Source organism: Schistocerca piceifrons, chromosome 4 (assembly GCF_021461385.2).
Source record: "Schistocerca piceifrons isolate TAMUIC-IGC-003096 chromosome 4, iqSchPice1.1, whole genome shotgun sequence".
NCBI lineage: Eukaryota > Metazoa > Arthropoda > Insecta > Orthoptera > Acrididae > Schistocerca > Schistocerca piceifrons.
Genome location: NC_060141.1, coordinates 632,573,747 through 632,600,871, shown reverse-complemented (window position 1 = coordinate 632,600,871; position 27,125 = coordinate 632,573,747). Strand labels below are relative to the sequence as shown.

The window sequence follows — 27,125 nt, the reverse complement described above, 5'->3', positions numbered from 1 at the left end:
ACGTATTCACAGATGATAAGCGAGACACTCACATCCCGACGAAGCAGTGAGCGGCGGTGAGGACGTGCTGGCGGGAGATGAGCGCGCCTGCGCAGACGCCGTTGTCGGGCTCCCCGCGCAGTAGCAGCTCCGCGAACCACGGGTAGGCGTAGGCCGGCGCCTTGACGCCGCCCACGACGCGGCTGCCCGACGTCAGCCCGCATACTGCAACATTCCAACGCCGCAACGTCACAGCGTACCGTCACATGCCGCACAGTAGACAGCCCAAACAGCGGCGATATCGGTGCCGCTTTCCTGTTTTTCCTGTCCTACACAGGTGTCAGTCACAGCGAACGGGTGTAAGAGCCGGCGAAGGCGACCTGGCTCCCCGACGCTGTGGTGGACTCTTCTGCCATTGTAACTTCTAGACAGAATTTTCGAAACTGGCTTATGAGGAATGGACAGTGTATGGCAGTATTCGATTCGCCGCAAGGGTTAGTGCTACGCTACGTTTCGCCTACAATTTAAAATTTTGTACTATTTCTTAATTACAGAATTTGGCCAACTACTGACCTCTTAGAACCTAAGGCAAAGGTACAGTCTTTTTATCTTCGCAGAACTTCTCCATGGGTTGCCTGAGGGCCTGCTTCTGTTCATTTAACATCACCCTCCAGTTTACAACGTGTAGTGTGTAACGTGTTGTGCGCAGTGCTGCCCGAAAAACGAAACGTGGTTTTGTGGATAGCTAACCATTCTGGAACATTTACATATGACGGAACTGTTTTATATTGTCGAATTTGCGAGAAAAATGTTTCATGCAAAAAGAAGTTTCAAATAGACCAGCCTGTCAAGACAAGTCTTCATATCGTAGGAATGCAGAAGAAAGGACTACGACTACAACTTCTGATAACAGCAAGTTGCAATAGCAGGGATTTATCCAAAGGTAACCAAAAAAGTCGGTTTAACATGGATCTATGTGAAGCTTCAATTGCAAGCAATATTCTTCGTCACAGACTTACAAAACCTATCCTCAAAGGTTTCCTGCGCAAATATTGCTTAAATCAAAATTTACCGAATGAATGACCAGCCGGCCGAGGTGGTCGAGCGGTTCTAGGCGCTACAGTCCGGAACAGCGCTGCTGCTACGGTCGCAGGTTCGAATCCTGCCTCGGGCATGGATGTTTGTGAGTCCCTTAGGTTAGTTAGGTTTAAGTAGTTCTAAGTCTAGGGGACTGATGACCTCAGATGTTAAGTCCCATAATGCTTAGAGCCATTTTATGAATGAACATTACGTGAAAATTACTTACCGTCAGTTCTGGAAGAAATGCGCAATGAAAAGGCAGCATTATGTGTATTTCAGTTGACGAAACTACAGACACTTGTGGCTGTTACGTTGCAAATTTAATTGTTGGTGTTTTAAAAGAAGAGCCTTCTTCTTCCTGTTTAGGGGCCTATAAAGAACTTGAAAAGGTAAGTCATTCTACGATTGCCAAATTTGTGAATGAGGCTATTAGAAAAATATTTCCAGAATCTTCTGCAGATGAAAAGGTATTTGTGTTTATTTCAGATTCTGCTCTCTATATGAGCGCAGCAGGAAGAGCCCTCCGAGTATTTTATCCCAATTTGATTCATGTGACGTGCTTTGCTCATGGAGTATATCGCCTTGCTGAAGTACGTTCCACGTTTGTGAATGTAAATAAACTGATTTAATCCTGAAAGAAAGTGTTTCTAAAGGCTCCCGCTCGCATCAAGACCTACAAAGAAAAACTACCAAATGTGCCTTTACTTCTCGAACCAGTGGTAGCTCGTTGAGGTACGTGGATCGAAGCTGTGTTGTTTTACAATGAACATTTCGAGGCCATTAGAGGGGTAGTAAACGACTCCGATAGTGCAGAGGCTTTGGCAGTTTGCCAGTGCAAGGAAGCTTTGCGCCTAGAACCGCTCGGCCACATCGGCCGGCCCTGCAGGTATTAAAAAAGCTTGAAACTCAAGATCTGGCTTTGAATGAATCTATTCAGATATTCAATAAAATTATTCTAGTGAACTCCTCATTGCCTGAGGTATTTCCAAGAAAAAATTTTAAACAATAACCCAGGCTTTGAACCCTTGTACGAAATTGATAATTTTATTAATGGGGCAGGTGGACTTTTACCAGAAACAGTAAGTGCCAACATTGCACCCAAATTCAGATACTGCCCAGTTACCTCAGATGATATAGAACGGTCCTTTTCTGCTTACAAAAATGTGTTGACTGATCGAAGACACGATCTTACTACCGAACATCTGGAACAGTACTTGCTCGTCGATGTTTACAATAGCAGAGAAATGTAAAATAAGTTGTAAATGATGCTTTGTTCCAATTGAATTGATTAAAAGTTAATGCTGTTCAAAAAAATTCATGATTGAATGTTGTCTTTTAAATAACGTATTACGGAGTTTTTGAGCCTGCCCCTCTGCGTGCGATATGTCTCGACGTTGGTCCCGTACATATCGACTCTGTCGCTGCGACTCACTCGCATCGCATTACCGACAAAAAATAGCAAAGAAGGAACAATTCTTGAAACACGGTATGCGTCCCCATTTTGCAGATTTTTAGAAAACAATCCCAGAAAGGTCCACTTCCTAACCTTTGCCACAAACTATTCAGAAAATTATACCACCGTTCTAAATGTACCGATTTTTCGCATGACCGGCACTCTTCCTCGTAAGTGGTATGCACAGATTTGGCTTTGAGATATAATGTATGCCGTAACTACCATATTTTTTTATTATTTGATATTGCGTATTTGGACACTTTTCATGTATTGTTAAGCATTTCTCATGCATATTTGCATGCAGTTTTTAAAGTTTTTATGGTGCGTATAATCCGGTCTATAGGTAATCAGGTTTCACCAATAAGGTGTGAGGCTTGTGGAATTTATACAGAAGATTTTCACTGAATTGTGTTATGGTCGTATCACTGTCCTTTTATTGTATTATTGCATTGTTGGTGTGTGATGAGAGACTACGTGCGTCTTTTGATACGGGGAGGGAGAGTCAAATGGTTCAAACGGTTCTAGCACTATGGGACTTAACAATGAGTTCATCAGTCCTCTGTACTTAGACCTACTTAAAACTAACTACCTAAGAACATCACATACAGCCATGCCCGAGGCACGATTCGGATCTGCGACCGTAGCCTTTGCGCGGTTCCGGCCTGAAGCGTCTACAACCGCTCGGTCACAGCGGCCGGCGAGGGAAAGTCATAAGTATTCCTTTCCCCAAGCTGCCATTACCAACAAGAACTACTGAAGAACTAATAGCCGACCCGAAGCATGTACTGAAACCTAGGGAGCAGAGCTCATCGTTATCCATAATATGGAAACAGTAGAAATTAGCAGCAATGGAGCCTAACTCGTATTACGAATGTTTTGCGGTCCAACCCCATTCTGTAAAATGGGAAGCTCTGGGAAAATATACACAAGTAAAGACACGAGAAGTAATATTGATTTGCAAGGAGACGGGAAGCTACGCACTGATGCTGATGGATGACATGAGCTTTGTCAAGCCCAAGAGGAAAGTGTCACTACATGTCCGACCAGAATGCTCCAGAACGACGTGATGTCGTGTCAGATACAGTTTCTCCTGGATCAGATGTATGCAGTAGAGTGTCAAAGGGCTGTCCTGGAGGATTTACCACAAATTGCGATTATAACCTGTTTGATCAGGGTCGGCTCACGGAAATAAAGCGGCTGTAGTGGGTTATTGGTTAATGGTACCACCTGCGATATAGCAGGAACAACCTTTCGTCTCCCAGCTATTATCGCTGGGACCGTTATAATGAATACAACACAGCCCGCATTGTGTTGCAAGAAAAACCATTGAATTTGTTACCAATCTAATATCTGACTTTAAAAACTGCCATTCTCCATTCTCTGAATGAACTTATAACCATGTAGAAAGGTCATATTGCCTCTGAGCAGGTGCTCTAGCAGGTGCGTCAGTAAAATGATAAACACCGTGATAAAATCATGGCCATGAGCGTCCCTGTTTCTGGTACCACTGTGATCCTGACTCTGCTTTGTGTAGCCTGTGTCTACTTTACGTGAAGAATCACTCGAATTATTGAGCTTACAGTGCACCAACTGGTTTAATCTTAAGAATGAACATATGTTCAACGAAGCATATGGTTTACACCGAATCAGAGCAAGGGAAAGTGGAGAATATTATATTTTTACATTAACTTGTGAAACTTGAATCGTATTTTTGGGAGAAGAAATGTAGCGCCACTGCTTAGTTGGAGCGATGAACTATTCCTCCATAGATTAGCAGAACAATGTTTGTCAGCTTGAAGACCAAGCTCTATTGAGCAAGAGAACGTATTCAGTGCGAAAGAATACTCATTCAGTAAGCTGACGATGCAGAATACGCTAGCCAGAGACCTTGAAAACTAAGCTTATAGCTCTAGTAGGGCTTCTGGAGAATCTGACCTGACAGGAAAACAGGGACACATATCACGTCATCTCTTCCCAATGGCAGTGCCTGGCCGCTCTAGCCTGTTAAGTTTTTTGAGGTGGGAGTGCTGGTTTGAGGAAGACCTGTCGCCCCCTCAGATATATAGCACCCATATCAGACTCTCACTCTCAAAGGCTCATTGTAGTCAGCAGTATTCAGGTATTTACAGTACGCAGAGCAATACAGTTCTCACCAGCTGATGACTTTGAGACAAAGGCCAGTTAAGATACAAGATGAATCAGCCAACACAGACTTTGCCAACACGTGGCCGCAAGCATCTGCCTGGGCGGAAGTCTACGTGCTGCCTGTCAGCTTGGTGTCTTCACACCACTGGATCACCTTATGGGTGACCACCTTCTGCTCACAGCCATGCGGCCGTGACCCGCAGGTTCGAGCTGGGACCACCTAGTCGCCCAGCTACACTGTCACTGACTAAACATCAGGTAGGCACATCTCATCCTGTTCAGTTATGTGGGCACTGCAGCGAAAACACCAACTATCGCATTTATATGAAGATGTCCGAAAGAACAGATTCCATCTTCATATAGTTAAGGCCAACGGGCCATTGACCTTCTTCTGGGCGGATGCACACGCATTGCTCGAACTCTTACAGGACTCGTTAAGATTGTATGCCGCGAGTAATGAGTGTAATGAGTGTAAAGGGCAGCGGCACTACGAATTAGAAAAATATGTGAAAAAATCACCCAACCGGTTGCATAGGTTTTCTATATACCTTGACCAGGTTTCGTCACCTCTAAGGGTGACTTCATCAGAAGGCAAGGTAATTACATGAAGAACATATCTTCAAAGATGTACAGTGATTTAGGAACTGAGTTGCTCAAGTCATACATTAAAATATAAAACATAATGTTCTTCAAAACAAACTTAGAGGTGACGAAACCTGGTCAAGGTATATAGAAAACCTATGCAACCGGTTGGATGATTTTTTTTTACATATTTTTCAAATTTGTGTATACGGTAGCTGCAAACGTCAACCATGTTCAAAGTTGGGCACTACGAATGTAGTGTGTAGACATTAACTTGGGAATGAGGGTCTCACGAGAAGCGTGCAAGGGATAAATTCCTTTAATCGCACTCTCTTCTGTGGCTTCGGTGGCTCACATGGATAGAGCGTCTGCCATGTAAGCAGGAGATCTCGGGTTCGAGTCCCTGTCGGGGAACACATTTTCAACTGTCCCCGCTGATGTATATCAACGCCTGTCGGCAGCTTAGGGTCTTGATTTAATTATCATTTCTTTCAATTATCCCATTGTTTTTTGACACCACAGCCGCCACCACTCTGAATTACTACCTGTCTGGTGGGCAAGTTACTGACACCGGCACGCCATGCTACAGTGGCTGGACATGTCACAGATGACAACAGTCTTTCCTCCAGTCACGATTCTGTCGCAGTGACTGACATGTGTAAAAGACTTCCTTAACCAGGTATATTTTACTGAGGGTCAGCTGTACAATTCAAGTCACCAACACCTCCGCAGCCCAAGTCCAGGTGGAGAAATGGCACTCTATCTTAACTTGTCAACAGCCGATTCTCCCGCAACTGCAACAGTCACGACCTGAACTTTACAGTTGCAATTTTCCATTTGTAACTAGTACTTATTTAATAAAAGCAATGATTAGAAATGAAATGACAGGGTAATAAAAAGTATGCAGGGGATAGGCAAAATAATGTGAACAGTGGTAGTAATGAGATGTTTCTATTTCAACGTCAACAAAGCGGGTGAGGCACGTGCCGCGCTGTTCAGTAAGGACTAGGCATCAGTGCAGGTTGTTTACCAGTAGTGCACACTTCGTTTTTGCATTCAGAGGGCGAGGTCGACGCGCAATGACAGATCTTCCAAAGAGGGCGGATTGTTGAGGCCCGATTAACTGTAACATCAGTAACAAAGACAGCCGACTTATTGAATGTTTCAAGAGCAACTGTTTCAAGTCATGACAGCCTACACAAGACATGGAAAGATATCGTTGTGAAAACTTAATAGTGAGCACAAATCAAAACTAAATGAAAGAGATCGTCATATGCTAATATGAATTGTGTCAAAACAACACAAAACTACGGCGGCTAAGTGACTGCAGAGCTCAGTAGATATATTCAAGACCCTGTGTCTATCGACACTGTCCGCTGAGAACTCCATAAACCAAATATTCATGGACGAGCTGCTAAGCAAAGAAGCGTAAAACATGGTGTCAGGAGCATAAATCCTGGACGGCTGATCTGTGGAAACACGTCGTATGGTCCGACGAGTCAACGTTTTCGTTATTTCCAACATCGGGTCTGGAGACCGCCAAAAGAAGCGTACAATCCCGATTGCTTGATTCCAACGTTTAAGCATTGGGTTGGAAGTGTGATGGTGTGGGCAGCCGTATCATGGTATTCTGCTGGTCCCATTATTACTCTCAAAGGCCGTGTTACAGCCAACGATTATGTGAACATTTTAGGTGTCAGGTGCACCCCCCTTCATACAGACAGGAACAATCGTGGTATGAGGAACAGTGTTTTCCCTGGCCAGCAAAGTCTCCGTACTTGAGCATTATCGAACCCTTGTGGGAGGTATTGGAGCACAGACTCTGGAGCAGATTTCCGCCTCCCTTGTCACTATAGGAGTTAGAAGAGGTTCTGTGCGAAGAGTGTCATAACATTCCACTGGAGAGTATACAGTCATTATATTCCAGTATCCGTAGAAGAATCGCAACTGTATGAAGCACAAATGAAGGCCAACCCCTTATAATAAACCATTCTCAAGTAAATACAGGTGTACATATTATTTTGCCTGTCCCCCGTGTGTTACTGTGAGGACGCAGGATTCAGTTTGAAATTTCATTGTATTTTTAATTGGTTCAATAGTGATCTTCTGTGAAACTGACTATAGGCTTCTCTTTAATTTTGCAAATAAAAGTTTAAGAAACAAATAATTACTTTTACATCGAAGTGTTGCATTTATCTGAAGTTGGTAAAGAAAGCGGAGATATAAGAGAAGTACAGTGTAAGGACATTGAAATGATTCAATGGCGACAACTGAAAGTTTGTGCGTTATATAAGATAATATAACATAACATAATATAATGATTGTATACTCTCCAGTAGAATATATTACTGGCCAAACCCAATTAAAAGATGAACTAGTTTCGCATAGATCAAACTCGTTCATCCTGTTACCGGTAGGATAAAACAGTTTAGCCTAGGTCGAATCGGTTTATCCTAGTTAGAATTTACATGCTTTGGCATAAACTGGTACGTCCTAGTCTGAACTAATTTTGCCTAGTCAGAACGCATGTTGCTGCCGGTAAGAACGGGGAATCCTCGAATCATCTCTGGCTCGCCCCTCGCTTCTCTCTACCGCTCTTCTCTCTCACTGTTCTTTGTTTTGAACGGTATTTTGCATCGACGAGTGCACGTGTCAAGTTTCTGGTTGTGTTTAAAAGATTTTATTATAATCCTAGTATAAATACTGTGAGGCTGATAAGTCAATCAAACGCTGTGAAGAGAGAAGTTTCTGGAGGAAATTTTGCAGAGTGAAAACAAGAAGTCTTCTCATTATAATGTGTTATCAGTAGATGAATATGAGGATTTGGTTAAACAAGTAGAAGACGCGGAAAAGATGAAATAAAGAACATCATTACAAAAAAGAAGACTGAAACGATTCGCTGTTTTGAAAATTGCTGATGTGAAAAAACTCATTGCAGGGTGTCATTGGAATATAAAATACTTTGTTCCAGCTGATGAACTTTATCAAGTGATTGACGCAGCCGAGACATAAAAAAAAATGCCAATATCACAAAGAAAATGATATGTCACTTTTTATCAATGTGTGATATTAGTCAATAAAAGAAGACAAAAAAGAAAAGAGCGCTAATTTCAAAGCCAATTCTCCACTCGGAAATGAATAGCAGACGCCAAGTCGATTTGATTGATTTCAAAACACAACCAGACGGGAATTTAAAATTCATTCTAGCTGACCAAGACCATCTCACAAAATATGTTCTACATTAACATCAAAGAGGGTTGAAGAAGTGGCTTATCATTTGAATGACGTATTCTTAACTGCAGGGGCGCCGTGCATTCTTCAATCTGATAACGGCAGAGAATTTGTGAATAAAGTTATAAGTGAACTCCCAAAGCTTTGGTCAGAACTAAAAATTGTGCATGGAAAGCCAAGGCACAGCCAAAGTCAGGGTTCTGTTGAATGCACCAACCAAGACATTGAAAATATGATAAGTTCTTAGTTAAAGGACAACAATTTGGCGAAGTGGTCGGAAGGATTAAGGTATGTCCGATTCATGAAAAATCGAGCTTACCACTCTGGCATAAAACAATCACCTTACAAAGCATTATTCGGAATCGAACCTAGTGTAGGACTTTCCACTTCCTCGTTGCCTCCAGAAATCATAAATCATTTTCAGGATGAAGATGACCTAAAGAAGGCAATCGAAGATGACAGCAATATTGAACAGTACGAACACAATGGTGATGATAATATTGTGAAAATTGGCACAAACGACATTCAAAATGCTAGAAAAATTGCGACAGGAAATTTAAAAAAACAAGGTAAAAGAATGAAAGCTTCCTCTGACAAATCCCATCCACCAGCTGATATTGGAGATAACGTAACCATACCTTTTCATGATGTAGATAAAGGCAGAGGTGACCTTCGAAACATAATTGGTGTGGTACTTCAAAAGACTGATGGGGACCTCTACAAAGTTGGCATCAAACATGGCGTACTTCAAAAACATTATTGCAGGTATGACTTTATTCAAATTTTTTGTAATGAAATATTAAAAATATTTGTTTTAATTCTTTTTATTATTTTAGAACTGATTTCGACTTCTGCATTCAGACATTTTTATGTGTCTGAGATATTAACCAGGATATTGAAATATCTTTTAGGACTGCAGCCACAAAACATTCTGTTGGATCAGGGCAAGGCTTCGTGAAATGCAGTTGCATGAGAAACTGTATAACAAACAAATGCAATTGTAAGAGAAACAAAGTACTCGGCATCCTCTCCTGGCCATTAAATAAATGTACCATAGAACTAAACTCAACATCTACAAAGCAATAGTTCAACCTATGATGCTCTACGGCTGCTCGTCGTGGGGCATAACCAGCAAATCGAATGGAAAACCATTACAGTCTCTACAAAACAGATGCTTAAAACTCATACTTAATGCCCCATGGTGGACCAGTACAAACCAAATCTATGCAGAACTCAACATGCTGACAGTCGACATCCAGATCAATACCACAAAATAGAACGGCTCAGACCTACTCGACAATAGCTCCGAGAGTTGGCAACGGTTCACCCAGCGCAATAGCATAAAACACGTGTTCCATTGTCCATCCTACAGAACAATGAAAGAACAACGAAGTACCTCAAATTAATCTATAATACCAGAACGTATAACGGAAAAGTCGCAACAACAGCAGAAAATATCTTCCGAAATACCAAGATTGTTGGCCTCAAGGACCGAAATAACATGCCTAAAGGCTCCCAAACGAAAAATAAGGTGCCCCATTTTTCAAATAAATGGTGTCCCCAATAAGCTACCCTACCCCGCACGCTTGAAGGACCAACCTCCTCCGGAGGTGGAGCCCTGGTCATCGCACAACACATACAAACAAAAAGTACTCTGCAATTCTAAGTGCCGAGAAAGTAAACTTTGCAAAAATAAGTAAATAAGCAAATTGCAGATAAGGTGATTTCTGTAGTTGGATGTATGTAAGTTGGTCTAGAGATAGATATAAAATTACTGACTAGTTAATAAATAACTTTAATGAATCATATTGACTATTTCATTTCTATTCCTTTACTCAGTTTACTGTGAAAAGCTTATAGAAGATACAAACTAGGTGAAATTAGCTCCGACTAGGACGTACCAGTTCATCATAAGGCATGTAAATTCTAACTAGAATAAACCGATTCGACCTAGGCTACACAGTTTTATCCTACCGGTAACAGGATGAACGAGTTTGACCTAGGTGAAATTAGTTCATCCTAAAATCCGGTTTGGCCGGTGATTATTTATATATATATATATATATATATATATATATATATATATATATATATATATATATACTCCTGGAAATTGAAATAAGAACACCGTGAATTCATTGTCCCAGGAAGGGGAAACTTTATTGACACATTCCTGGGGTCAGATACATCACATGATCACACTGACAGAACCACAGGCACATAGACACAGGCAACAGAGCATGCACAATGTCGGCACTAGTACAGTGTATATCCACCTTTCGCAGCAATGCAGGCTGCTATTCTCCCATGGAGACGATCGTAGAGATGCTGGATGTAGTCCTGTGGAACGGCTTGCCATGCCATTTCCACCTGGCGCCTCAGTTGGACCAGCGTTCGTGCTGGACGTGCAGACCGCGTGAGACGACGCTTCATCCAGTCCCAAACATGCTCAATGGGGGACAGATCCGGAGATCTTGCTGGCCAGGGTAGTTGAATCACACCTTCTAGAGCACGTTGGGTGGCACGGGATACATGCGGACGTGCATTGTCCTGTTGGAACAGCAAGTTCCCTTGCCGGTCTAGGAATGGTAGAACGATGGGTTCGATGACGGTTTGGATGTACCGTGCACTATTCAGTGTCCCCTCGACGATCACCAGTGGTGTACGGCCAGTGTAGGAGATCGCTCCCCACACCATGATGCCGGGTGTTGGCCCTGTGTGCCTCGGTCGTATGCAGTCCTGATTGTGGCGCTCACCTGCACGGCGCCAAACACGCATACCACCATCATTGGCACCAAGGCAGAAGCGACTCTCATCGCTGAAGACGACACGTCTCCATTCGTCCCTCCATTCACGCCTGTCGCGACACCACTGGAGGCGGGCTGCACGATGTTGGGGCGTGAGCGGAAGACGGCCTAACGGTGTGCGGGACCGTAGCCCAGCTTCATGGAGACGGTTGCGAATGGTCCTCGCCGATACCCCAGGAGCAACAGTGTCCCTAATTTGCTGGGAAGTGGCGGTGTGGTCCCCTACGGCACTGCGTAGGATCCTACGGTCTTGGCGTGCATCCGTGCGTCGCTGCGGTCCGGTCCCAGGTCGACGGGCACGTGTACCTTCCGCCGACCACTGGCGACAACATCGATGTACTGTGGAGACCTCACGCCCCACGTGTTGAGCAATTCAGCGGTACGTCCACCCGGCCTCCCGCATGCCCACTATACGCCCTCGCTCAAAGTCCGTCAACTGCACATACGGTTCACGTCCACGCTGTCGCGGCATGCTACCAGTGTTAAAGACTGCGATGGAGCTCCGTATGCCACGGCAAACTGGCTGACACTGACGGCGGCGGTGCACAAATGCTGCGCAGCTAGCGCCATTCGACGGCCAACACCGCGGTTCCTGGCGTGTCCGCTGTGCCGTGCGTGTGATCATTGCTTGTACAGCCCTCTCGCAGTGTCCAGAGCAAGTATGGTGGGTCTGACACACCGGTGTCAATGTGTTCTTTTTTCCATTTCCAGGAGTATATATATATATATATATATATATATATATATATATATATACACTGGCCATTAAAATTGCTACACCAAGAAGAAATGCAGATGATAAGCGGATTGGACAAATATATTATACTAGAACTGACATGTGATTACATTTTCACGCAATTTGGGTGCATAGATCCTGAGAAATCAGTACCCAGGACAACCACATCTGGCCGTAATAACGGCCTTGCTACGCCTGGGCATTGGGTCAAGCAGAGCTTGAATGGTATGTACAGGTACAGCTGCCCATGTAGCTTCAACACGATACCACATTTCATCAAGAGTAGTGACTGGTGTATTGTGAAGAGCCAATTACTCGGCCACCATTGACCAGAAGTTTTCAGTTGCTGAGAGATCTGGTGAATGTGCTGGCCAGGGCAGCAGTCGAACATTTTCTGTATCGAGAAAGGCCCGTACAGGACCTGCAACATGCGGTCGTGCAATATCCTGCTGAAATGTAGGTTTCGCAGGGATCGAATGAAGGTTAGAGCCATGGGTCGTATCACATCTGAAATGTAACGTCCACTGTTCAAAGTGCCGTCAATACGAACAAGAGGTGACCGAGGCGTGTAACCAATGGCACCCCATACCATCACGCCGGGCGATACGCCAGTATGGCGATGACGAATGCACGCTTCCAATGCGCGTTCACCGCGATGTCGTCAAACACGGATGCGACCATCATGATGCTGTAAACAGAACCTGGATTCATCCGAAAAAATGACGTTTTGCTATTCGCGCAACCAGGTTCGTCGTTGAGTACACCATCGCAAGCACTCCTGTCTGTGATGTAGCGTCAAGGGCAACCGCAGCCATGGTCACCGAGCTGATAGTCCATGCTGCTGCAAACGTCGTCGAACTGTTCGTGCAGATGGTTATTGTCATGCAAACGTCCCCATCTGTTGACTCAGGGATCGAGACGTGGCTGCGCGATCCGTTACAGCCATGCAGATAAGAATCCTGTCATCTCGACTGCTAGTGATACGAGGCCGTTGGGATCGCGTTCCGTATTACCCTCCTGAACCCACCGATTCCATATTCTGCTAACAGTCGTTGGATCTCGACCAACACGAGCAGCAATGTCGCGATACGATGAACCGCATTCGCGATAGGCTACAATCCGACCTTTATCAAAGTCAGAAACGCGTTGGCACACATTTCTCCTCCTTACACGAGGCATCACAACAACGTTTCACCAGGCAACGCCGGTCAACCGCTGTTTGTGTATGAGAAATCGGTTGGAAACTTTCCTCATGTCAGCACCTTGTGTGAATGCTCTGAAAAGCTAATCATTTGCATGTCACAGCATCTTCTTCCTGTCGGTTAAATTTCGCGTCTGTAGCACGTCATGTTCGTGGTGTAGCAATTTTAATGGCCAGTAGTGTATGTATATATTCTTGAATATGCACCTTGGAAGTAACTTTTCAGATTCAGTGGGTGTGAGTTCATTTTATTACCTGTCTCTCATTAATTTCACTAATTCTGATCATTTTAATCAAAAGTCTAGGCAGCATACAGTCCGAAACATCTTTAATTTTAAAAAAGCAATAGATAGTCACTTTTTTACAGTATGATTAATTTCTTGATCATTTTCTAACAACAGTACAAAACCACACTTCCTAAATGTTGAGTTCATTTCATTAATGTTAGACAAGTTTCAGAACTTTCCTTCTCATTTTCCTGTTATTATGTATACCGTTCGCGCCTACCCGTCGTAATAGAATGTGGGAAGTTGAGTTGTATCTGTCCAGTCAGACTGTCTTGTTCATTCGGTATTAAGTAATCGTCCAGTGATTTATTATTTCTGCCTTCATTTATTCCATTTTGAGTATTTCGGTAACGTGAAATAATCCTCCTAACACACAGATCGGGTTTAATTTCTGCTAACGGGAACATACAAATATTAAATACTGGTTGCTATATGTCTGCCTCGTTGTCACTAGTTCTTGCTTTCAAATAAGTAAATTGTTTATCTAAGAAAGGGACAACACGGCAAATTGGATTTTTGAATTTTTTATATTTATCGAAACAAGTTCAGAACTCACATATCAATCAGCAAAAACCGTTCAATGTAACTCTCAAACATTCTCGAGAAAATCAACTTTGAAGTTTCCTGTTAATATGCTAAAGCAAGAGTAGTTTTTGTCGATAGGTCGTGTGGCTGCATGGTACAGTTACGATTCCCAGCTCTCCCAGATTTTTAAGCAATGGAGTATCTTGCATGAATATTTCCATGAAGCATTAAGTACGTAAGGATGAACAAGAATTTAATTTGTATTTTTTTTAAATTTAAAGAATCTTTTATAAAAGATCAATAATTAAGAATGTATACCACCAATGAAAATTATATGTTTGCTTGTGATACGTAATTAGAAATAGGAAGGCGCGCATTTTTCTTAAAAATATTTGTTAATTAACGTACATAGGTTTCATATTTAAATGAGGTAGGTATTCGAACTTAACGGAAAAAGACGAATAAAATAATGGCCGAAACGAGACTTAAACCAGTGATTATAAATCTCGAGCGATAATGATTTTTTTCCATCTATATGTATTTTAAGCCTGGTGGAAATGCTAGTAGGAAAGGGCACCTCTGTTTAGCCGTGAATCGAACCTGAATACCCTGCGTGGCAGGCAAGCAGTCTACCATACAGTCACACGGCCTGTCGACAAAAACAGACCATATTAATGATGGTGGGAAAACTATGAAGTCGATATTCTCGACAATTTTTGAGAATTGCGTCGAACTGTACGTACCATAAATATAAAAAAATTACAAAAGTCCGATAACCATGTTGTCCCCTTGTAAGCTAACGTTAACGGCATTCTTTTCCAGTTCTTGATGTTCATCCACAGATTCACACACACGTCTGTAAATGTAGTATTATATTTTTCTCTTACTAATAATCCAGTTATTGGGGAGCTGAGTGGACAATGTAGGTAGCTGCTGCGCAGTGGACCCAAGTTCGATTCCCCGTACTAGGCGCTTCAGTCCGGAACCTCGCTGCTGCTACGGTCGCAGGTTCGAATCCTGCCTCGGGCGTGGATGTGTGTGATGTCCTTAGGTTAGTTAGGTTTAATTAGTTCTAAGTCTAGGGGACTGATGCTCTCACATGTAAGTCCCATAGTGCTTAGAGCCATTTGAACCATTTGATTCCCCGTACTGCGAGGGATTTTTCGTTTAGAGGTGGGCAGGTACGGGGCGCATTTGCTTCGATATGCCAACTGAGGAGCTTCTTGACCAAACAGTAGCAGCTCCACAGTCTGGAAAGCCTGCAAAACGGCCGGGAGAGCGGTTTGCTGACCACACGTCCCTCCATACAGCATCGACATGACGCCTTAAGGCAGAGGGTGACACGGTGGCTGGCAGACATAGCTTGGGCTCCCACGACCAGGAAGAAGAGCTGTGAGCTATTTTTTTTTTTTTTTTAGTAGTTGATCTTAAATTCGACATCTGGGTGTCGACTGAAAAGGAATTATGAACTGTATGTGCTTAAACACGTATGTTAAGTTATGTTATGTTAACCGGGGACCCAGAAACGCCGGAGTGACTCCGTCCCCGCCGCAGCCCCAGTGGTCCGCAACCCCACGACGACTACCGCAGTCCACCCCTTCGCCACCCCACACCGAACCCAGGGTTATTGTGCGGTTCTGTCTCCGGTGGACCCCCCAGGGAACGTCTCACACCAGACGAGTGTAGCCCCTATGTTTACGTGGTAGAGTAATGGTGGTGTACGCGTTTCGTGGAGAACTTATTTGCGCAGCAATCGCCGACATTGTGTAGCTGAGGCGGAATAAGGGGAACCATACCGCATTCGCCGAGGCAGATGGAAAACCACCTTAAAAACCATCCACAGACTGGCCGGCTCACCGGACCTCGACACAAAACCGCCGGGCGGTTTCGTGTTGGGGACCGGCGCTCCTTCCCGCCCGGAAAGCCGTGCGTAAGACCGCACGGCCAACCGGGCGGGCGCTCAAACACGTAACTAGAAGAAAGAAGCCACTGTTATGCTGTGATTAAATAGTGACTTTTTAAATGATGGATTAACTTTTTTCACATTCCATATTTTAGCTGCCAATAGTGTTAAAACCAAATGGAAGCCCTGTAATTTAAACGAAATATTAAATATTATCTGTATGAAGCAAGCAGCATAAAAAAACGTTGAACTATTGCTGATAGCGCAAGAGATTGTAAGCGACCAGAGAGAAACGCAACGGAGTTATCTAAAAGGGTCATTGCGCAGTCTTAACATAACACAATGGAGGAAAGCTGCCGAATGGACATAGATAGTGAATTGGAACATACCTCGAACTTATCGTATACGTAAAACGTCGGGGTTTAGTGATGTTTACCTCTACTATTACTTCTGCTTTAATGTAATCACTCAACACTCATTTATTGCCGGCCGGTGTAGCCGAGCGGTTCTAGGCGCTTCAGTCTGGAACCGCGCGACCGCTACGGTCGCAGGTTCGAATCCTGCCTCGGGCATGGATGTGTGTGATGTCCTTAGGTTAGTTAGGTTTAATTAGTTCTAAGTTCTAGGGGACTGATGACCTCAGATGTTAAGTCCCACAGTGCTTAGAGCCATTTGAACCATTTGAACTCATTTATTACCTAATGATACCATGTACAGCTGTAATGGGTGACATGCTGTGTAGAATGCCACAGGAAGGGCAGAAGAATAGCCTTAACGTCCACACTACCACGAGTCATTAGCGATTATGTTCTCCAGTAATGCAGGGACAGGGAAGGAAATTGGTTGTATCTTAGTCAGAGCCATCCTTTCGCCGTTTTTATTTGAGTTCTATGGAGACCACGCAAAGCATTTAATGATGGTAGCTAGTCATGGTTTTTTTGTTTAATTACATAATACTCCATTACACACTACTTGTAATACTACATGTATATATTATTTTGTGTGTGTTGCATGACGATGATGATGATAATGAGGTGCTAAGAGAAGGGAGAGGGTCAAACCCGGTGCCCGTACATAGCCTACTCCTCGTGAACAGCACCTAGGGGGGCGCCATGCTTACCGTTCCCATCAAAAGTGTCACATGCCCTCACTTCATGAAACACTGTAGAGAGGTTTGGTATTTAAAGCAGGGCTTTGGCACAAAGTGTGGTGAACTTTGCACCACCACCTCTCCCCCCCTTGCCGGCCAAATAATGGCAGTGAAAATTTTTATATAAATAAAACAAGAAGTACAGTCGCCAACTCGAGCAGGAAAGACAGGATGGGCAGTGGTCGAAACCTGAGGCCTGGCGACAATGCCTCCACCTTCCAGGAAAAACGCTAAATAAAATATCTTCATTCGTAAAAATATAAATACTACGTAAAGGTCGTCCTTCCAGTGGAACCAACATGAGACACAAGGCGTGTAAACGTCTTTTATCAACAAGGTGTGCGAGAAAAAAGAAACTGAAATTAAGCTAAGAGATACGACGCCGTAGACAAAGAGGGAAGAGACAGCGGGGGCATGGTAAGACTTGGGAATTCTCTCCTGCTTGGCAGATGGGAAGGGGTGGCAGAGTGAGCAGGGTACAACATGCGAGGCCTGGTCACAGTGTCCCCTGCAGCACAACCGGGTGGAAGCCAAGGAGGACAGTTTGGGGCAATGACCGACGTCGTCTTGTGTAGTGCATGAAAGAAAAGGGCAAGTGTCCATACGGCTATCCCGCTTTGGGGTACGATATAGAATAGCAGCGCATGGAGTCTCAGACGTCAACAGGGGGGAGGCGAGACGGGGCGGGGCGGGAGTGCCGTCCGCGTGTAGCACCATCCAGCTGGACGGAGGTGACGTAATTGTCGAAGAAAATACATTAGCGAAGAAGATGCGGTGTAGCGGTCGTTGCTCGATTCCGTTGTGGGCGGTTTGTAAGTACTGCCAGAAGTCAAGCCGTGACTTGTCGCCGTCAGTATGCAGATACGTGATCGTCCATCCCTTGACTAATACAATCACATGATTTTTGGTGGCAGGGAAATGAGTATTCATGGGATGGATAAAAGGCCGCGGGTCAGTCGAGTCCGGCGGTGTGTCGAGGTAGCAGGCAACGAACTGTCGATCCACTTTCCAGATGTCACTGGTGGCAGTACAGATCAGATGGTGCGCATAGTCGTCCAGGAGGTGGCAAATTGTACAAAGCGAAGTGTGCAACAAACCGACTGCATGAAGACATTGATTTGTGGGGAATTTTCCACATGGGACATGGTACCATGGTACCTAGACGTTGGAGGGAAGGAAACGCTGGTGGACATGACGTCAAACCGTGGGCCACCGTGTCGATGGAAGTTTGAGTTCAACTTTGTTGCAGGATTTTGCAGCGGAGTAGTGGGGAATAGATCTGTTCGAATCAGTGCTTGAGCGTAACTGAAGTCAAGGAAGAAATGAAAAACGTGTCCCAGTTGGAGCTTGATGTGTCCTACTGGCGCTGGCGGAGGTTTGGTCGTAGGTATAAGACCGTCCAGCAAGCTGCGCGTAAGGGAGATGGCCCCGTTCCACGGCTTGTGGATGGTGGTCATGTACGAAGACGCCGCTCGGAGTCGCACATTGACCAGACGGAGGTCCTCCACTCGCGGGAGGTGAATTAATGTTTCGTAGCGGATCTTAAAGAGAATACCAGCCGTAGGAACATATCCGAACGCGACCTGGAGGCTGCGTTCAATAATTATGGCACTGTGTACCATCTTGGATGCCATATGTTGATTGAAATATTCGGTAAGTTGTAAAAAATCGAGTCGGCACTGCCGTGCGGATAATTTGCAGAGTACGCTTAAAATTGATGGCGGCGGAGGACTAAGTGTGGAGGCGAAAATGATACCAAAGTATCGGAGGTTCTGTACACACAGGAGGGGTCCTGAGGCGTCGTGTGAGAGGCCGCATCCAATGGACATCGCCGAGGATTTACCCACATTCATGGTACTGCCTGCTGCAGTTCCGTACGTTGATATCAAATAGAGTACCAAATGTGTTTCGGTACACGAGCGAGTAAGTGGAGGAAGTCGTCTGCATACACATGATAACGAAAAGTGTGCTCTCGCAAAGTGATACCAGGATGCTGGCTCGTCAGGCTCGCTGTGAGTGGTTCCAGGATTATGGCATATGAAGCGCTTATTGTCACTGGTCCCGCCTCACAGCCATTGACCTGAATCAGGGATTTGGCGCTGCCGTTTAGGCGCCGGATGATAGCAATAAAGGGGGATGGAAAACCCATTTGGTCCATTATGGAGAATAGAAAATGATGTCGCACCTTGTCAAATGCACTGTCAAAATTAATGGCAATCATCTCGGCGCAGAGTCTGCACGCAGCTGAGAGTCTGAATAAGTCGAACGTTCCCCTTTGGCCGTTAGTATATTAACTGCGCCGTCAGGAGCCGTCTGTTCTGAGGACAGAATGTAAGCGAGTATCCTGAGGCAACGCGTCGCCAGGAGCTGTGCAAAAATTTTATAGTCTGCGCTAAGCATAGTAAGAGAGTGGTAATTTGCTGTCTTCCAGTGTTAGTTTGTGGACAGATATAATAATACCCTTGGCAAAGGCTTTCGGTACAGCATTGTCCATCGTCAGCAGTTCACCGTGACGCCATTACCCTAAGGAAGGCGCGATAAAACTCTATCGGCAATCCGTCGACGTCAGGTGTCTTATTTAAAACAACTTTGTTGATCGCACCGTGGACCTCGTCGCACAAGCGCCTTCAGCTCGTCCACCTCCTCGCCGACGAGGTGTGGTAGCACAACCTCCACAGTACGTGTGTTGGTAGGCTCCTCCTGGGACATTGTGCGGTAGTGATCTACAAAGGCATTGACGATTTCGGCCTGGCAAGTGACTGGCTGGGCGCGACAGATGTAGATCTCAGTTATGAGTCGTTGTAGTCGTTGTTCCCCATTGGAAGCGATATGATGCATGGTGGGGTGTTCCTGTGACTCCGAATCTTGACTTCGGGCCCTCACTACCACCCCCTGAGTCTATGGTGTGTCAATGTCGCTTATTGTGCCCGCTTCTTCCTTCCCACTGTGTTTCAGAAGTGGGCGCTTGGGCGTCCAGGTCGCGGAGAACGGCTTAAAACTTATCGGTAGTACGCCAGCACCACTCAGCTACTTCCTTGCCATACTGAATCAAGGGACGTCGAACGGCAGGTTTGTCACATTGCAGACACCATGTTAAGATCATGCAGAACTGAGGAAAGCGACGTTCACACGAGGCCCGTGTCTCGGTAACGTCTCGATCATGGAGGTGCGAGGTGTTTTTACTTCCATGGTGCACGACTGCGCCAGACCACTTGTTGCGTGAGGAGAATGTTGAAGATGTAGGCACAGTGGTCCGTAAAGGCCAAGCAGTGAAGTTCTGCAGCTTGGAGAGCAGGTGTGAGTTCCCGAGAGATGTTAGTCTTGTCAAGGCGGCTCCCGGAATGACATGTCTGGTAAGTAAGTCCAGGTGCGTCGCCGTGCCGAACTTCCCAAGTATCATGGAGCAACAGATCACGGACAACAAGGCGCAGTTTTCGACATGTGTTGCAGTGGAGCATTTGATTCTTAGGGTGCAGGACACAATTAAAATCAACCCTCAGGAAGTAACGGTCACAGCGCCCATGAAACAAAGGACTGAATTCTTCGGATTAGAAGTGTGCTTTGTCCTATCTGTGGGAGGAGCCTGACGGAGCATAAATGTTGAAGATACACTCCCCACGATGTTGATCATCATGCCTTTGACGGATTAGCTACGAGGATACCCCCGAGGGCATGAATGGTTACACCACATCCCAGGTGGTCAATGGGGAAGGGATAAATTTTATAGACCGTGACGTCCGGAAATGTTGCCTATTGTAATTCCTGTAGTAGTGCGATGTCGACGCCCGATGCACATAGTGTCTGTCGCAGCAGTTGAATTTCCAGTCGGGAGCTAATGTTGTTAGTGTTGATTGTTGCTATTTGGTACGTTTCGGGTCAAGCCCCGCCGGGGAGGGGAACTCCATCAGCGGCGGGGTGAAGAGGGCGAGGCAGCAGCGAGCCGTGCCGTACGCCACCTGGCGGCATTGGCGTCGGCGTAACTAGGTCTCCGTCTGTGTTAACTCCGGGTAGCCGCACGGTCTGGGGCACCTTGTCACGGTCCGTGCGGCTCACCCCGTCGGAGGTTCGAGTCCTCCATTGGGCGCGGGTGTCCATAGCGTAAGTTAGTTTAAGTTAGTGGGTTAGTTAAGTAGTGGGTAGGCTTAGGGACCGATGACCTCATCAGTTTGGTCTCATAAGACCTTACCACAAATTTCCAAATTTTCCAAAACCTCCGTTCCCTGCTCGTGGTTGGGGTCATCGTCAACCTCGTTACTCCACGCCATCGAGGGCTCTGTCGTCGTGGCGTTTATATGCTCCACCTCGTCCATAGGAGTGGAGGACGGACGGCCTCTGCAGACTCACAGGGAGGTGTGTTGTCTCTTTCCGAGACCGTACGACGCTCCTCTTGCGCCGTTTAGGTGGAATTTGTTTGCGTGTCCGTCCCTCTGTGTCGGAAGACGGGAGAGAGTCACGGAGGTCCGGGAGAAAGGTTGTCCCGTGGACGGTAAGCGACGTGACGCCCTTATCATCGGCCGGCCGGGGATCGCCAGTTGCAGATAGCTGATGACAGTGGCGCAGGAGTCGCGTTAGGTTGTGAGTGTGACACTCGATCCCGGCGTTACACTGGTACGAGGTCCGACTGAGGACGGTGGGCGCTGATGCGTAGGTGATCGGTGAAACAGTTGCCAGAGTCAGAGGTGCCACGGTAGGGGCCGGCAGTTGGGTGACGCGCCGCTGAATACACTTAGATCTGAGGTGGCATTCTTTGCCGCCCCCGGGAAAGGCCTTGCGTAGGCCAGTTATACAATGACAGCGCAGCACCCGCTGATGACGGCACGAGACAACGGAGATTTAAGGTGACCTGCAATACGCTTGGAATTGCGCTCAGCATTCAGCGCCATAGGGATGAAAAGCCGCTTATCGAAAGATCTGACAGAGAACCCGAGAAAACTCTAGTCTTATGTAAAATTGCTAAGAGGGTCTAAGGCTTCCATTCAGTCCCTTGTTGAACAATCTGGTGTGGCAGTTGAAGATAGAAAATTGAAAGCCGAAATTTTAAATTTCACGTTCAAACAGGAGACTCGTACAAACATCCCGTCATTAGACCATCGGACAGACTGACTCCCTTATGGACGACATAGTAATAAGCATCCCTGGCGTAGACGGATAACTGGAAGTTTTTAATCAAAATAAATCACTAGTCCGGATGTAATCCCAATTCGATTTTACAAAGGGCATTCTACGGCATTGGTCCCTTACCTAACAGCATTTATTGTGAATCTCTCACTCAGCCCAAAGTCCCAAGCGTCTGGAAAAAAGGCGCAGAGGACTCCAGTATATAAGAAAGGTAAAAGGATGGACCCGCATAGTTACAGACCAGACTTCGATTTGCTGCAGAATCCTTGAACATACTCTCAGTTCGAATATAATAAACTTTCTAGGGACTGAGAAGCTTATGAGCACGAATCAGTATAGTTGTAGAAATCATCGCTCGTGCGAAACTCAGCTGCCCTTTTCTCACATGACATACTGCAAACTATGGATGAAGTGCAACAGGCAGACTCCACATTTCTAGATTTCCGGAAAGCATTTGACGTGGTGTTGATCAAGGTAAGACCAATGGAATAAGTTCACAGGTATGTGAATGGCTCGAAGACTTCTTAAGTAGTAGAATCCAGTGTGTTGTCCTCGACGGCGATTGTTCATCAGAGATAACGATATTGTCAGGAGTGACCCAGGGAAGTGTGAGAGGACCGCTGTTGTTCTATGTACACATAAATGTTTTGGCGTACAGGTTGGGCAGCAATCTGCTGTTGTTTGCTGTGGTGTACGGTAAGATGTCGAAGTTGAGTGACTGCAGGAAGATACAAGATGATTTAGACAAAATTTCCAGTTGGTGTGATGAATGCGGATGCGTAGGAAGAACAAATTATTAATGTTCGGATAAAGTATTACTACTGTTCTGCTTCACACAGTCAAGTCGTTTAAATATCTGGGCGTAACATTGCAATGGGATATGAAACGGAACCAGAATGTGGGAACTGTGCCAGGAAAGGCGAGCGGTCGACTTCGGTTTATTAGGAGAATTTTAGGAAAGTGTGGTTCGCCTGTGAAGGAGACAGCATATAGGATGCTGGTGCGACTTATTCTTGAGTACTGCTCGAGTGTTTGGGCTCCTTATGTTTGGGTGCCCACCAGGTAGGGTTGAAGGAAGTCATGGAAGCAATTCAGAGTTGTTGCCTGTAGATTTGTTGCTAGATTTGTTGCCTGTAGGTTCGAACAACACGTAAGTGTTACGGAGATGCTTCGGAAACTCAAATGCGAATCCCTGGAGGGAAGGAGACGTTCTTTGCGAGAAACACGATTGCGAAAATTTAGAGAACCGGCATTTGAAGCTGACTGCCAAACGATTCTAATACCCCCAAAATACACCGCACGTAACGACCACGAAGATAACATACGAGAAATTAGAGTTCATACGGAGGTATATAGATAGTCGTTTCTCTCACCCTCTATTTGCGAGTGGAGCAAGAAAGGAAACGACAGTAGTATAGGGTGCCCTACGCCACGCACCGTGCGTGCCTTATGGAGTATCTGTGTGGACGTAGATGTGTGTATTTTGCTCCTTTTGTTATAATTTTGTCTAGGTTATACTCTGTTTCCCGATCATGATCAACGAGGTCATGACCGTATCACATTATCAATATAACTGACGCACATTCAGTACTTTTATTCTCATTCTAACAGGATGACAGACACATGTAATTTCCAGAAATGAAATCGTAGCAGGCGATGAAAATACTGACTCTGAACTATTCACTGAACATCATTCCCTGTTACATACACTGCTGGCCATTAAAATTGCTTCACCAAGGAGAAATGCAAATGATAAACGGGTATTCTTTGGATAAATATATTATACTAGAACTGACATGTGATTACATTTACAAGCAGTTTGGGTGCATAGATCCTGAGAAATCAGTACCCAGAACAACCACCTCTGGCCGTAATAACGGCCTCGATGCGCCTGGGCATTGAGTCAAACAGACCTTGGATGGCGTGTACAGGTACAGCTGCCCATGCAGCTTCAACACGTTACCACAGTTCATCAAGAGTAGTGACTGGCGTATTGTGACGAGCCAGTTGCTCGGCCGTTGACCAGACGTTTTCAGTTGGTGAGAGATCTGCAGAATGTACTGGCCTGGGCAGCAGTCGAACATTTTCTGTATCCAGAAAGGCCCGTACAGGACCTGCAACATGCAGTCGTGCATTATCCTGCTGAAATGTAGGGCTTCGCAGGGATCGAATGAAGGGTAGAGCCACGGGTGGTAATACACCTGAAATGTAACGTCCACTGTTCAAAGTGCCGTCAATGCGAACAAGAGGTAACCGAGATGTGTACCCAATGGCACCCCATACCATCACGCCGGGTGATACGCCAGTATGGCGATGACGAATACACGCTTCCAATGTGCGTTCACAGCGATGTCGCCAAACACGGATGCGACCATCATGATGCTGTAAACAGAACCTGGATTCATCCGAAGAAATGACGTTTGGCCATTCGTGCACCCAGGTTCGTCGTTGAGTACACCATCGCAGGCGCTCCTGTCTGTGATGCAGCGTCAAGGGTAACCGCAGCCATGGCCTCCGAGCTGATAGTCCATGCTGCTGCAAACTTCATCGAACTGTTCGTGCAGATGGTTGTTGTCTTGCAAACGTCCCAATCTGTTGACTCAGGGATCGAGACGTGGCTACACGATCTGTTAAGCCATGCGGATAAGGTGCCTGTCACCTCGACTGCTAGTGATACGAGGCCGTTCGGATCCAGCACGGCGTTCCGTATTACCCTCCTGAACCCACCGATTCCATATTCTGCTAACAGTCATTGGATCTCGACCAACGCGAGCAGCAATGTCGCGATACGATAAACCGCAATCGCGATAGGGTACAATCCGACCTTTATCAAAGTCGGAAACGTGATGGTACCCATTTCTCCTCCTTACACGAGGCCTCACAACAACGTTTCACTAGGGAACGCCGGACAACTGCAGTTTGTGTATGAGAAATCGGTTGGAAACTTTCCTCATATCAGCACGTTGTATGTGTCGCCACCGGCGCCAACCTGTGTGCATGCTCTGAAAAGCTATTCATTTGCATATCACAGCATCTTCTTCCCTTCAGTTAAATTTCGCGTCGTGTAGCACGTCATCTTCGTGGTGTAGCAATGTTAATGGCCAGTAGTGTATAAAGGGCGAGTAAAAAGTTTCCGTTCGAAGGCAGTACAGTCGACAATCAGGTGAAATCACCGATGCACCAGGCTGAGGGTACCCATCAGTTATAACATTATAACATTGGTAACATTCGTGTAATACAGTGTCCTGCTTCGTGAAAAATGCGTAAGTGTCTCCCGCACATTTCGTCTGACAGGAATCGTCGACACTTCAGGGTCTTCTTTAAGGGACCAAAGGTGTGATAATCGAAGGGGAGAGATAAGGATTATAGAGAGAGTGCTCGAGTGACTCCCACTTGAATTGGTGTAACTTCTGTGTTATGACATTTGCCGTACAGCGGCATGCGTTATGAGCAGCATTTTTCGCGCACCGTGCCACAAAGGTTGTTTTCGACAGAGGTGCTGCACCGTACATATCCTTCATTACCGGGTGGTTGTCTACCTGTGTTTTTCTTTCGGCAGCCAAGAAAAGAATAAACACGTTAGTCCTGTTTGGACGCATTTGGCAATAACGTCGCCATAGCTCACATTTCTGCATTTACTGCAAGCTCGTCGGAAAGACACGAATGCCACCCTGATCCATCGCCTATATGTCAGTGCTTATATCCGCATCTGAGTCACTCTGCGTTGCATATACTTTGTAGCAACGCCCTTAAACAGAAACTTCTTGATCGCCCCTTTGCATCGTAGGTCATAGTAACCCACATTTTACGAATAGTTAACTTCGAATGAAGACTTCACACTGCCCTACGCTATGGATACAGGTTTAACAGTAGCTAGGACACTGCAAACCCGCCTCCATCGCCGAAGCAGTCCAGTTTTCGCAGCCGTGTAGTGCGGACATGTTATGTGTTTCCGCCTGCGTAGTGCTTGCTTGCTTGCTCGATGTCGTTCACTATCAGCGGCTGTCACTATCGCATATGTGTGCTAACCATGGCCAACCGTTTATCAACAACCGTTGAAAAGACATGCTGATAACACCGAGTTTACGCTAAATGAACAAATCATGGTTAAACACACGTTTATTCTTAATAACTATCAATAATTGAAGCACTAAATGATGCACACTTGTCTAAATCTACCAAGCTTCGATTCTTTAGTAACTCACATATTATTTTAACATTGTCACTCCAATGTCTGCAACATAATTTCTGCTATTTTATTTTAATGTCTGTCGTTACACTGACCGTATTGCACTCGAATTCCTGGTGTTCTTATCCACTATACAAGGTGGTCCACTGATAGTGACCGGGCCAAATATCTCACGAAATAAGCGTCAAACGAGAAAACTACAAAGAACGAAACTTGTCTAGCTTGAAGGGGGAAACCAGATGGCGCTATGGTTGGCCCGCTAGATGGCGCTTCCATAGGTCAAACGGATATCAACTGCGTTTTTTAAAATAAGAACCCTCATTTTTTATTACATATTCGTGTAATACGTAAAGAAATATGAATGTTTTACTTTGACCACTTCTTTCGCTTTGTGATAGATGGCGCTGTAATAGTCACAAACATATGACTCACAATTTTAGACAAACAGTTGGTAACAGGTAGGTTTTTTAAATTAAAATACAGAACGTAGGTACGTTTGAACATTTTATGTCGGTTGTCCCAATGTGATACATGTACCTTCATGAACCTATCATTTCTGAAAACGCATCTGTTACAGCGTGATTACCTGTAAATACCACATTAATGCAATAAACGCTCAAAATGATGTCCGTCAACCTCAATGCATTCAGCAATACGTGTAACGAAATTCCTCTCAACAGCAAGTAGTTCGCCTTCCGTAATGTTCGCACATGCATTGACAATCCGTTGACGGATGTTG

General features: G+C 45.3%; 1 protein-coding gene across 1 annotated transcript in view; it reads right to left on the bottom strand.

The window, feature by feature from the left end:
* LOC124795259 (transmembrane protease serine 13-like) overlaps positions 1-27,125 on the bottom strand; it is a 161,604-nt gene that overhangs the window by 114,149 nt on the left and 20,330 nt on the right. Inside the window, exon 2 of the mRNA XM_047259203.1 lies at positions 33-204. Within this exon, the coding sequence (XP_047115159.1) occupies positions 33-204 (172 nt within the window). The remainder of the gene's footprint in view (positions 1-32; positions 205-27,125) is intronic.